This window comes from Cyprinodon variegatus, unplaced genomic scaffold (assembly GCF_000732505.1).
Source record: "Cyprinodon variegatus isolate N-32 unplaced genomic scaffold, C_variegatus-1.0 Scaffold1065, whole genome shotgun sequence".
Lineage (NCBI taxonomy): Eukaryota > Metazoa > Chordata > Actinopteri > Cyprinodontiformes > Cyprinodontidae > Cyprinodon > Cyprinodon variegatus.
Window position 1 is genome coordinate 242827 of NW_015151518.1, and position 13476 is coordinate 256302.

The 13476-nt window shown below is 34.1% G+C and overlaps 1 protein-coding gene across 2 annotated transcripts; it reads left to right on the plus strand.

Annotated features, from left to right (window-relative positions):
- The first annotated feature begins 1635 nt into the window (after positions 1 to 1635).
- Positions 1636 to 13266, plus strand: LOC107101198 (patatin-like phospholipase domain-containing protein 2). 2 transcript variants are annotated; one of them, XM_015400006.1, is made up of 9 exons: positions 1636 to 1965; positions 2035 to 2267; positions 4271 to 4336; positions 4425 to 4637; positions 5983 to 6043; positions 6149 to 6382; positions 10391 to 10508; positions 11537 to 11659; positions 12981 to 13266. In XM_015400006.1, the coding sequence occupies exons 1-9, from the start codon at positions 1758 to 1760 to the stop codon at positions 13000 to 13002; spliced, it is 1278 nt and encodes a 425-aa protein (XP_015255492.1). In that variant the 5' UTR covers positions 1636 to 1757; the 3' UTR covers positions 13003 to 13266. The 2 variants fall into 2 exon arrangements, with proteins under 2 accessions (XP_015255492.1, XP_015255491.1); XM_015400005.1 differs by lacking the exon at positions 12981 to 13266 and adding an exon at positions 11804 to 12618.
- Positions 13267 to 13476: the final 210 nt, after the last annotated feature.

Consider the following 13476-nt stretch of genomic DNA (forward strand, 5'->3'; position numbering starts at 1 on the left):
TTTTAAAATAAAATAGGGCTGGGATCTCTTTTGCTTTGTGAGGCCAACGTTGAAAAATTAAACAATCTTTCATCAACCAAAAAGTAAATTTTCTTATTTGTTTGAGTTCACTTTCAGCTTTGACACACATCAAAACCAAGCAGAGGAACAGACTGGATGTAGAGAACAGCCTGGTATCAGCTGCTTTTCACGCTGAGCTCTTAGAACTCTTCTAAACAGGTGTCTTGATAAAAGACACCTGTTCCCAATTCATCAAGTTTAAATGTGATTTTAAGGGAGTTACTCAGAGTGGCTAAAGTTTTATAAATACAGGTTTATATTATATTTTATTTTGATTCCTTACAAATTTCCAGACAACATCTCTATGTTGTTTTTTAAATTTCAGATGGAAAGCATAACATGCCTAAGAATGAAATGCTCAAATTAAAAGAATAAGTTAAATATTTTTTTTAAAAATATTTATTTTATTGTATGTTCCACTTTTGGAAAATCATCAATAATTTTGACTTAAAGAGGTACTCATGGTAAGACAAAATGCCCAAAGTGGTACACAAGTGGGAAAAAAAAAGCTCGGAAATACAGATCTAGAGCCCAGTAAAGGGTGCCCTACATTGGCCAAAATTAAACTGGGGGCAGATAAAGAAATGTTTTATCACAATGAAGGAGGACCTGAAATCTGTCATTCAGGTTCCACACTCATCTTTTACTTACATCAGACGCATCCAAAAGGATTACACCTCATTTCTTTATATTCCATTACCGTAATACTGTCACTCCTTATATAGAACAGGACCCCTTCTTGAAGAAGACCTTTGTAAATCTGAAGTTTGCCCTTCAATAAATCCTCATGGTACGGAAGTTTGAGTCTGTCTTATGATCAATGAATAGGCTTTTTTTTCTTTCAATAATGATCTTTTAGAAAAAACCTGTGGCTTTTACAACTAAATTTCTACATTGGATTGGAAACAGGCAAACTGTTTTCTAATCAGGTGATTTCTGAGGTTAGTTGGTTGCTTTGGATTATGTGTAGGGATATCAGAGTTAAAGTTGATCTAATATATTTCAGATTTGTATCATTTGCTTTTTTCCAATATTTCCTAAAGGAAAATAGTAAAAATCCACATTTTCCTAAATGGGCAAGAGTCCTTCTTTTACCAAAAATGTCTGTTACATGATAGTATACTGGAGTTACACCTGCAGAGTATGCTGTAAAAGGGCTTTGATTCAGCTTCTATCTGGCTGTTTTCTTTCTGGTTTTTTATGGTTTTAGTCTTTAGGCGTTTGTTTTTGTGATAACTAAACTGGGCTAAAGGTCTTCAAACCATCAAATGACAAAAGTCAAATCACTTTATACCAAAAATGTGGTTTCAAACAATTAAAGAAAAAACAACAACCCTCAATTAATGCATAAAACTGTGTATTTTTTCAGTTTTTGAAAGATCAGTATTATAAATATATTCTCAAGGGTGTATCAGTCATACACTTAGAATTTCTATGCAAAAGCGTAATAAACCTAAGAACTGATAGTGCTCTATGACTTGAACAAAACGTCTTTGAGACAGCCACATGACATGGCCATGACAAATGGGACATGTCGAATTGGGATGCATTTAAAAAACTGACGGACTCCTCTTCAAAGTCCTTTCACCAACTGCTTCATAAATGCCTGATGTAATTCATTTATCTTTATTTGTTGCTGCCCCTGTAATGCTCTTCCTGATTAAGGAATAATTTTAGGATCACAAAAACTTTTCAAGATGTCCCACAGCATTTCCAGCTCTCACTTTCGTGATGTTCCCTGGGATATTTCCTTCTCTGGATCTGGATTCCTGGCTACCTATCAGCTGGGGGTTGTCCTGTGCTTCCTGCAGTATTCACCCTGGATTCTGCAGTCAGCACCCTTCATCCTCGGAGCGTCTGCAGGATCTGTGGTTGCAGCGGCTGCTGTCTGTAAAGTTGACCCAAGTAAGTAAACATATTTTTATTTATTTTTTGTGAATGTAACTTTAAACTCTGTGTTCTTTCACATTACAGTTACCATTCGGGATGAGATGATTCTTTTTGCCAAAAAGGTGTTGGCTTCTCCACTTGGACCACTTAACCCTTCAAATGGGGTTTCGAAGTGGTTGGAAAGTGTTTTGCGCAAACACCTTCCATCAGATGCACACCGTTTCGCAAGCGGCCGCCTCGGTGTTGCTGTGACACGTCTCTCAGATGGGATGCAGTTAATCCTGTCGGAATATCAATCCAAAGAAGATGTTGTGGATGTAAGTTTGTGCTGTGACACACAAAATTATTATACACAAATAACTAAACGTAATTAGATACAAGATATTTGCGTACACTACACAAAGAGACACAACTTAAATGGTCTATATGTTTTTACAGTTAGATAATTAATCACACTGAACTTTATTAAATCAAACTTTAATTCAGGTCAGTTAGAATTGGCCAAATAATTTTTATTTACTCCTAGCCAGAAGAACAGGAGGACCAAGATATTAGGAAAGGAATTGTGATCTCGAGCAAAGTCTGGTTCATCCTTGGGTCTAAATTTAAATGACTGAGGGTTCTATATAGCACAGGAATCTCTAGGCACCACAAAAAAAAAAAAGAGGTGTAATATGGTCCAAGAGGTCGCTGTGTTTTGTATGAAATGTTCAAATCAATCACAAACAATAATAAAATATTTAATGAAGAGGTTGGCTGAAACTTGTAAGATGGTCGGAATCCATAAACAAAAAAGTCCTGTACTGGCATTGGTTGTACTAATAAAAGACCACTGTTGGTACAGGGCTAATACCGGTAAATCAAATCAGGGACGAAGAGCTTCAATTTTTTTTCCTTTGGAACATAAATTGAAGTGTTTGGAGACTATTGGTTCATTTAAAGTAGTGAGACTACAAGCTTGATACCGACATATGGTCTGTGATGTATTATAGTTGTTTTGGTTAAAAAAAAACAATTAGAGATGAAGAAGTCAATATTGAAAAAGCAACAGATTACAGTTTGCAAATGCAGTCAGACAAAAACATTTTCACTTTTTTGGAAACACTTAAATAAAACCGATGTATGTGGCCACACTGGACTTTTTTTTACATTGTGAAAAATGAAATGCCCCAAATAAAATCCCGGATATGATGTTCAAGAGTGAGATTATCATTTTGTGTTGTCTTGGTGTGGTAGGGATTTTTGCCTGTTACAAAATAGAGGACATAATGATGAAACATCTTCAGACTTTGGCCAGTAATAAATGAAATCTTGGATTAGGTCCTTTATGGCCTGTTATATACCTGTTACACTAGGTTCATGTGGTTTTACAGCATTTCAAGATGAAAATCCTATACTTTTCAGGTTCAGATTGTGAAACTGGGATTGTGGGAAATTGGATATAGTTGTCCCTTATGTATAAATTAACAGGCTTTACCCCTCTGAGAAACCTGCATCTTGCAAATGTGTAAAAGGAGACTAATCTCCTATAGGTAATGTTAGATGCTTGTGTAAAGTGATGCAAAAATACAAAAGGTAAAGGGACCGTTTTTCCAAGAGGTTGATAAGTCGTAAAATTCCGGTTTAAATTGTCGTTACTGTCGTTGGCAAATTTCATTTGGTTTGGATGAATTTATTCTCCAGATTTATTTAGGAACAACTGATACTGCACCAAAGTTGATACACATACATGCTAGAATGCCTACCTAGCCACCATGAATAGTTGTGGGGGACAAGTTGCAGAGACCACATTTACAAATAGAAGTAGACCTTATTTTGTCTATTTGATTCCTTGCACAGATTCCACTTTTGAGCAAACTATACACAGTCTCAATAGGTCGGGGCATTTCAGAAGCCCTACGATAACCAGCAATAATCTATTTAGAATTGGTGTTGAAGTGTATTTGAAATATTTATTCAGTTCTGTTTGTGTCCAGGCTTTAATCGTCTAGTTGCAGATTTTTGATAAGACTAAAGAATTTAAAGTGAGGAATTTTTCAGTTTTGAGATTCACCGGAACCACTGTTTGCATAACATACACACTTAGGCACAAATATTAACAAAGGTTTATGAGTTTGATAGTAAAATTTTTGACCCTGTGTGGACTGGAAAAAAATTCACAAGACAAAATAATTTTCTGTTTTCAATATAACTAAATAAAAACAGCTTTCAATTTATAATTTAAAGCCCCACTTAATATCTATTAAGAATCTCTGCAATATTTGACCAAAATTCCAGTATGCTGTGTTTGCAATCTAAAAGTCTTGTATGTTGCTTGCAGGCTCTGATGTGTAGCTGCTTTGTCCCTGGATACTGTGGCTTTCTGCCTCCAGAATTCAAAGGAGTCGTGAGTGTCACAGGACTAAACCCAAGGTTCATGCTTGTAGTTTGCTAGGTCACTTTTGCAGTCTTTTTTCCTCTATACTTTTTAACAGCACTACATGGATGGTGGCTTTAGCGGACTCCAGCCCTTACTGTCTGAGGCATCAAGCCGTACACTGACTGTCTGCCCATATTCTGGAGAAGCTGATATCTGCCCAACTGATCCTCCTAGTGTGATGGAAGTGGTAGCTACTGGAGCCATTCTTAATTGCAACATGGCTAATGGCTTTAGGATACTCAATAGTCTTTATCCTTTGACTCTAGAGGTAAGATTCTGCATCAGAGTTATATATATTTATTATTATATTTATAATATTAAGTTATGTTTTTTACTTTGCCAATGTGTTTAAATGTGTAATTATTGACTGGCATTCAGTAAGCTGAATAGTTTGAAATATGACTTGTCTAGTTTGTCCTTGTATTTTTTTATGAATTACCCCAAGTAACATCTGATAACTTAATAGTGTACATTATTTAATTTTATATATGGTTTTGCCAATTATGTATAAAATCAACTCGGTCTTATACAATTATATAGGAGGAATTAAATTCTCTTAAGTCGTACTGTCGATTACTGAATATCATAACACTAAAGAAAAACTGGTTTGTTTAAAAGCAATAATATTTCTGATTATTACAATAATATTACATTTAAAGCCACTTCTATTTTTTTTGGATAAACTATGATATAAAGTAAATATTAAAAAACCTATGTGTTATATAAAAAATTTATTTTCATATATAAAAATATATTTTTCCACAATATTTATTGAGGAACGATAAAATTATAAATGATAAATAAATGAACAATTTACAATATTGTTATATATATGATGTATATGTATGTTTTAAGTATTATATATGAAATGCATGTATAATGTTGATTTTCAAAGAATTTTTATTTATTATTACTTTTCTCAGATTCAAGTTATTTCTGAGAAAATTTCTTGTCATTTTTATTGATTAAACGAGGGGTAACAACAATTTTGTCCACCTGTGTATGTCTGTAGTTAGAAAAAATATACAAGTATTTATACAAGTATTTCAAAATTTTGGCCCAAAACTGACAGAAAAGAAATATCTGATCCTGGAACATTAGAATGCTGCAAAGGTTCTACTCATAACAAAACCTTCTCACAGCAGTGGAAGTTTATTTTATTCATTCATTCAAATTTACAAAAAACATAGGCTTAGAATGTTTTACTCTATATTTGCTCTTTATGATAAACGGGTACTTCATGGAGTCAGTGATGAAACACACTATTTTCTTATAATATCCTCTATTCAATATTCTGTTATCTAGTTACTATGTATCAGTTTGAGGTAAAGAAAACATATGAAAAACTAATTTAAAGTACTATTATCTGTGCAGATTGAGCATCAAACAACACCTAACGATGAGTTTAATTGTATTTAACATGTCTATATGTGATTAACTTATTAAATAATTCATTATGGGGTAGCAGTTAACAGTTAAACACACATTAATTGTTTTTAAATTTTAAATCTAGCTTGGTTTTGCACCTTGAAAACATATTGAAGTAATATAACATGAATTTGATTTATAGAAAGGTTTGTCATATAAAATAAGCTGCTTCTTTCTCCTGATAGACTGTAGAGCAAGCTTTCCATGTTGGCTTCAAGGATGCCATCCAATTCCTTCAAAGCAATGGTGGGTTAAGTTAAAAATTGTTTAAACCTAAAATGCTTAAAGTTTACTTCAGACTTTACAGATTCCTATGTAAGAGTATAAGCCTTGTCTTTCCCTTTATTTCAGATGTTGCCCTTGGTGTGAAAGGGCACAGTATAGCCCAAGGGTCCCCGAACCATAACCCTGCCAATTCCAAGATGGATCTAAATACACCCAAAGTGGAAGAGCAGGAGATGAAAGAGGCTGAACAAACCGACCTGAAAACATCTTTAGAAGAATCTAGATCCATGCAAATGTTCAACTCCACCATGCAAGAACCCATCGAAGATCCTCTCCCCCATTTTGACATAATGAAAAATGGTAAGGCTGTAATCACCATCAACCGATATATATATATATATATATATATATATATATATATATAGATAGATAGATAGATAGATAGATAGATAGATAGATAGTTCAGCATGTTTTCTAGTAGTTCTTTGTTTGTTTCCTTCACTTTTTCTGTATGTTTCCTCCACTTTCTCTTGCATCTCTACTAATATATGGATGCATGACATTAACAATTGGACAATTTAAAGTGCAAAAATCCATGTAGATTAAAAACACACAGTTTTACAATTATTACAAGCTTGGATATATAAAATATAACTCATAGATTATATTTTTTTCCCTTTTTAATGATAATAATAATATTAATATATAACAACAATAATGCATTTTATTTATCAGCACTTTTAATAAAACAAGTATAGTTTACAAGGTTTATAATTTGGAGGAGAAACTTGAAGTGGATATACATCTCATTTACAACCCTTGTAGATTACATGACCCAAGTGAAGAACAAATGCACAATGAAAAGTAGCAGATTCCCTCGCCCTCTGTTTGCAGACCCTCATTCTTCTCCAAGAATGTAATTCCTGGACTGTTTAAGATATTTTAAAAATCTAAAATGCACAGGACAGCAGAGAAAGAAACTTGCGACCCTACAGTTCTAATTACGGTCGCGGGTATGACTTCAGCAGCACTGTAATCATCCAATCACAGACTAGATTCAGTGGCACATCAGATCTTGAGCTTTTCAGGAGCGTCAGAGGTGACAGTCAATCACACAAGAAAAGTTGGAGGGCCAATCATAAGCTTGTGGGCGGTCTAAACTCACAGAAGTGGGCTCCCTTTGGTGGGGAATGTTGAACTATGCTGTGAGAAGGTTGCAAATACCTGGTTCGATCCCCACAGCACTCTGGGTGCGTGAGCAAGACCCTTAACCCCACTCTGCTCATCGGGCACCGCACAATGGCAGCTCACTGCTCCCCAAAGGGATGGGTTAAATGCAGAGAGTGAATTTTGTTGCTTTGTACTTGACAATGTTATGACAATTAAGTTGATTCTTTCTTTTCTTTCTTTTTCTACAGCTTGAGTGCGCTTTTGTGCTTGGTTCGAGTGCTCGACGAGTGTCGGTATACTGTAGCGTAAAATTGTTTTTGCACAGTGAAAAGTGCAGGGGACGAAAAAAAAACTTTTGAAAAAGAGCAGGAGACATGTCCCCGGTGTAACAAAGACCTGCCCGTTGATCTTCTCGGTTGTTGAAGTCTTTAATGCTATGTGTAGATATGTTACGCCATTTGAAACATGATGACTATGCTTATGCAATTTCTTTGGAATGAGTTAAAGAATGGAATTGTAGGTTGATTGGAGGCAGAAATCCTAATCTTGCTCTCTGTTCAGTGAAGGCTTTCCCATTTTAACAAAGATGGGCCCCTTCAAACCCCCTTTCAAACCATCTGTTGTTGGAGTATGCTGACTTAACTAATGTTCAGTTTGGGTAACCACATTTTTCTAGTTATTCCTTGACACGTTTGTTTTCTTTTTTATTTTACCTCTGCAATTTAGGAAATATTGTCAACCTGGTCACACAGAATTCTAATTACAGTAGGTTTCTGACTTTTTTGTGGCTGTATTTTCTTTTCTTTAAAAGTAGATTCCATCACCTGTTCTGTTTAAAGAGCCTCATGTGTTGGTTGGTTATGATCAGTGACTGCTTATTTTGGATTTATATATAGTGATAGTGTAACAGGAGTAAAATATTCGCAGACAGACTTCTAAACGTCCAAGTTGTGGTGTTTTTTTTAAACCCTTGCAGTCAAAACTGTTGCAAGATGTTTTGCAATATTGGGTGTAAATGAGTTACTCCTACTAACAATGGTCCTGAGGAACCCCTTCCTCGTGTATTTTTAGAAAGAAAATATATGAATAGGAGGAACTCCCCTGGATAAAGTTTGTAGTGATAGGTTTCTCTATATCCCGTTTTTGCTGATAGCCTTTTAGCTTCTTTTTGCAGATGTTTGCTGATCCCTTTTCATGGCATCTTAGGTTTTACAGGTCATTAGTAGATTCATTATTTCTGATGATAGTCAGTTGTGTTGAGTACCATTGTACATCTTACCTGGATACACTTGAAGCCACACACGACATGGGGTCATCACTCTGTTCCTTTACTGCCCTCTGGTGGCCAGATATGCAACCTTTGTATGTATTTGAGCTGCTGTCTAGCTGTTAGAAGAAATGGTAATTAGTTGATAAGCAAAGCCCTTGGGTTTCCTTTATTCTCTTTGTTTTGCATAAAAAAACATGAGTTTCATATTTATTTTTTTTAAATATTTCCTTATACTTCTGAGTGAAGGTTCAGTTAAGTTGAAGTCAGTTAGATCACAAATGCATTTCCCCTTAGTACTGTAGAATTGACAAGTCAGAGATGTCTGCATAATTTAGTTAATTAGGAGGCACAATGCTAATGTTTAGTTTTTTATTCAATATTATTTAACTTTAGAATGTTACTACTTTTACTGCAAGTAAGGAAATTTGAACTTCAATTTCTTTTTTATTAACTTTTGAAAGATAACATGTCATTCTTATATTACCCTTTGTGTAAATAATAACTTTGATTAATCGACACTCAGCCCCTGAGCCTTTGACTTTCAGTGACAGTGGCCTGCTGGGGAAATAAACTGAATAGCCCTGTCCAACAGGCTTGAGAGAATGAATCAATATAGTTGAGAAGGAATAAGGGTGTGTAGGTGTTGTTCATCATCATTGTTCTTGGAAAACTTTAATAAGGGAATAGAAAATAATAAATAAATGAATGCCTGCTACTCCTTTATGAAAACTCACTTTCTCTCAAGGGTTGTTACTTCTTTATCCTTTCTTGGTTACTGCCTCTTCCCTCTAAATGAGCAGAGTGTGGATGATCCATCATTTAATGTAAACTGACAAGTAGAAATGATCCAGGGTCATCTTTGCATCTTTTATGCTAACTCCCCCATCAACAGCAGTTCATATACAGTACAGGTAAAATGTGTAAAGTGACAGTGACACCTTATGTGACAGACTGCTGTACTCTAAATGCACCAGGGAGCATTATCACAGATTCTTCCTCCCAACCGCTGTAAGACTTTATAACCATCTATGTTTCCAACCTCAATGAATTCTTACATTCATGCTGATTTTTGAACAGTTTGTCTTAGTCACTTAAATAAAATTCTGCTGTAATTTTGTCCACAGCTGTATATTGTTTTTTTTTCTCCAGATGCACAGTATTTAGTCTTTTTTATTATTATTATTATTTTTTTTTATTCTTTCACATATTCCGTTATTTTTACATACTTTTTTTAAATTGCAGATTGGTGTGACCACTTTTGCTTTAATCTTTTGCTGCTGTAACACCATAATTTCCCCATGGTGGGACAATAAATATATTTTCTATTCTATTCTATTCTATTCTATTCTATTCTATTCTATTCTATTCTATTCTATTCTATTCTAAAGCTTACAAGTTTGTCCCATTTCGGCATCTGTAATCATAGATGGTGAAGCAGCATGGCGTCTTCCTTTGGTTGCACTGCAAACTATATATTAATAAAAAAAATCATTATAAGCTATGAGGAGACTTGCAATTATTATGTGACTTTTGCAGAATATGTACTTGATGTATATAAAAGCAATACTTGATATTTGCTTATAAAACAAAACTCTAATTAGTTGTACACTGCCCCTTTAAATCTAACTGTATACAAACCATCATAATTATGTTTTCATATTTTTCTGTATTAAAGTGAGCTATTTGGATATTGTATTCTTCCACTGATTGTTTTGGGATTTTATGTGCATGTTTTATTTTTAAGACTGACATGCTTTCAGAAATATTAAGTAAACTTTTCCTAATTTTTGATGGTGATGGTTGATATTACATAGACATAAATTGTTACCATTGTTTTTTTGGTAAAGTTTATTATTTGATTTTATTAATGTAGTCTTTAAGATTTGATTCATGAGCCTATTCATAAACTGAGTCCATTTACATTTCAGTTCTCATGGGAAATGTGACGACGTACCTGAGTATGTTTGGGTTACCAGTGAGGATCTTTTCCAATCTGCTTCTACCTCTGGTGGTGTCATTTTATGCCATGCTCCAAAGTAGACAAAGGTAATCAACACCATAACAACACAAAATACAGTTTGTTTTTGTTTGTTGTTTTTAAAGCAGTAACAAAACACATTAAAAGAAATGGGGTCTGCAGCAAATCACCAAGAGTTACTGTCCACAAATAATTAAGCATGGAACAGCTGTAAATATTCCTTGAAAGGCAGCTGGAATTGCTGCTAGACTTCCACAACAAAATTAACAAAAGACACACACAAAAAAGTCCAAAACCACTATAAAATGTGTTTTAGGCTTCCAAAGATTGCTTGAGTGCCCTAAAGATTTTGTGGACTGATAGGCAAAATTGCAACTTCTTTGGAAAGCGTGTCATAAATCTCTCACATCTGATATAAAAAAAAAATCAAGTACTGTAAAAAAAAACAAACAAAAAAAAACATTATCGATCTGTTTAATAAATTAGTATAACACTATAAAACGTTGTTTAGTGACTTCTTTTCCATAAATGAAGCACATCATTAAACTCAGACGGGTGGTTTAAAGTCTTTTTAATTAAATTATGATTAATTAAATTAGGAGCTACCGTGTCAAAATCCAGACTTAGATTCTGATTAAGAACCTCTAAAATGCCCCTAAACAGAATCATAATCAGCTTTATTTGCCAACTTTGTGCAGAGGAGCAATATATTGGACTTTTGTTTTAGCTTTGCTTGTAATGAACGATTTTAAAATACAAGAAGATAAGAAAAGTTTTAAATTATGCTTATAAACATAAATGATCAACCATGTATAGACCAGTCTCTTCTCAATTAATGCAATAAAACAGGACCACCATTGGTTTGCTTTTTTTGCTTTAATGGATGAAATCATCTTTTTAAAACAATGTTTTAGTGCATATATATATATATATATATATATATATATATATATATATATTGTTGTATAGTAAATAATGTATATAATCGCAGAAGTTCTCTTGCTGGGTTTTTCAGTGATGCATTCGAAAATGAATCTAGTCATATTGTAGATTATAATGACATTCAACAATAACTCCAATCATTTTTTTCACATAGACTGAAGCTGCTGTTCAAAGAGGTCCCTCAGCTTGTTGTTTGGGGTTGGCATTTTACGAGACTTACTGGATTTTTCTTCATCAACATTTTGATCTCTAGTCTCCAGAGGCTTATAAAAGACCGGTAAGAGTTTATTTACCTTAACCCGGGAATGCAGTTTGTTTAATAGGTATTTACTTATTTAACCAACAACTCAAGCCTATTGTTTCACATAACACAATTCCATTTTGATTTTCACTGATTGAAAGGAACTGACTTTGTGTTTAGGTTAACACGCTTCTTCCTACTGCTGCAATGGCTGAAGTTACAAACACAGTATGAAGTCCTATGAGGAGATAACAATCTTTCTTCTTCTGATTTACACTACTCAAAAAAGGAAACATCTAAGGAACACATTTATAACCAAAAATAAACCAGACAAGAAGCGGAAGTAAGAGGCAGTTAACAAGAAAACCCTAAAAGAAGAGTGGTTCTGCGGGTGGTATCCTTTCTGGCTAATGTTTTATACACTTTTGCATCTTGTCCATACGTGGGGCTTGTGCTTATATCTCAGTACTATGCATGGCAGTTTACATTTGCCAGGGTACACCAAATTTGTAAAATTCACCAGTGGTACCATATGCTCTTCACAAATGAGAAAAGGTTCTACTATATACTATTCATACTAAGCACATATGACAGACGTGATATGTACTTTTTTTAGAATATTTATCTGCCTGCAACATCCCTCAGCATGATTATGGGTCATTAATGGTTTGTGGAGGCATTTCTCTGGAGGCCTATACTGCCCTAAATTTGCCAGCCAGAGGTACCCTGACTGCCATAAGCTACCAGACTTTAGCTACCTGTGGTTAAAGTGGGTCAGCAGTTCCTGCATTATGAAGGCATTGATGCTATAGACTGCCTGTTACCCAGATCTGAATCCAGTTGAGCACACCAAATATGTTATATCTTATTTCACTGAGGAATACCAAGTTGGACCACAGATTGTCCAGCAGTTTACTGATGCTTTAATCTAGGTCTAGGAAGAGATACCAGGAGAAAACCTGTAATGCATCTGGCCTTTAAGTAGTTGCCCAATTGAAAAAAAAAAAAAATATATATATATAGAAATGTATATATATATATATATATATATATATATATATATATAGAAATGTAGTTATATTACACATTTTTTCAAAATTTATAATGGTCAATGATAACATAGACCATCAGGTCCACACGGAATGTCTAATAACTGCCACAGGGGAAATGCATATGTGTTTTTGTTTTATAGGGGTTCCTACACTTGAATTAAGATTTGCAACTGAAATATTTAATTTATTGGGATCTAAGATGTGTTAGCGTTAGCGTTTCTTTTATTGTTTTAAGCAGTGTTCTTCCTGTATTCAAAAGATCAGCTGATGGAATCTTTGAAAATGCAAATTTTTTTTATCTCTAGGGTCTTCGTCTCAAAAAGCTAACCTGCACAACTTGCTCAGTCAACTGAAATCTGAAGCCTGCATCTTAGGACTGATACTTTTTTTAATATGATGTTAGATGTGTTTATGTCTATCCAAATATTCTTTGAAAATAGATTAAGAGGTATTGTGTTTTATTGAATTAAAAGTATGCCTTTACTTTAATTTCATAATTTGCCAGAATTAAAACCACAAATGTCTTATTATATGATGTACCACTGTATCTTTCAATGTTCAGACCTGTACCTTATTCAATTATTAGAAACAAACAAATAAATAAATACATATATATATACACTTATCTATGTCTTGTAAATGTTTTCCTTTTTATTTATTTTGGGTTACATGCAGGATAGGAAAAAAAAAAAAGAATGTCAGGTTGGGTGGAGGTTTGAGAGGACGACCCAAATGCAGAGACTGAAGCTGAAGGTGGTTTCTTGAAGATTTAAAAAAAGGCGGCAACAGAAGCAAAAATAC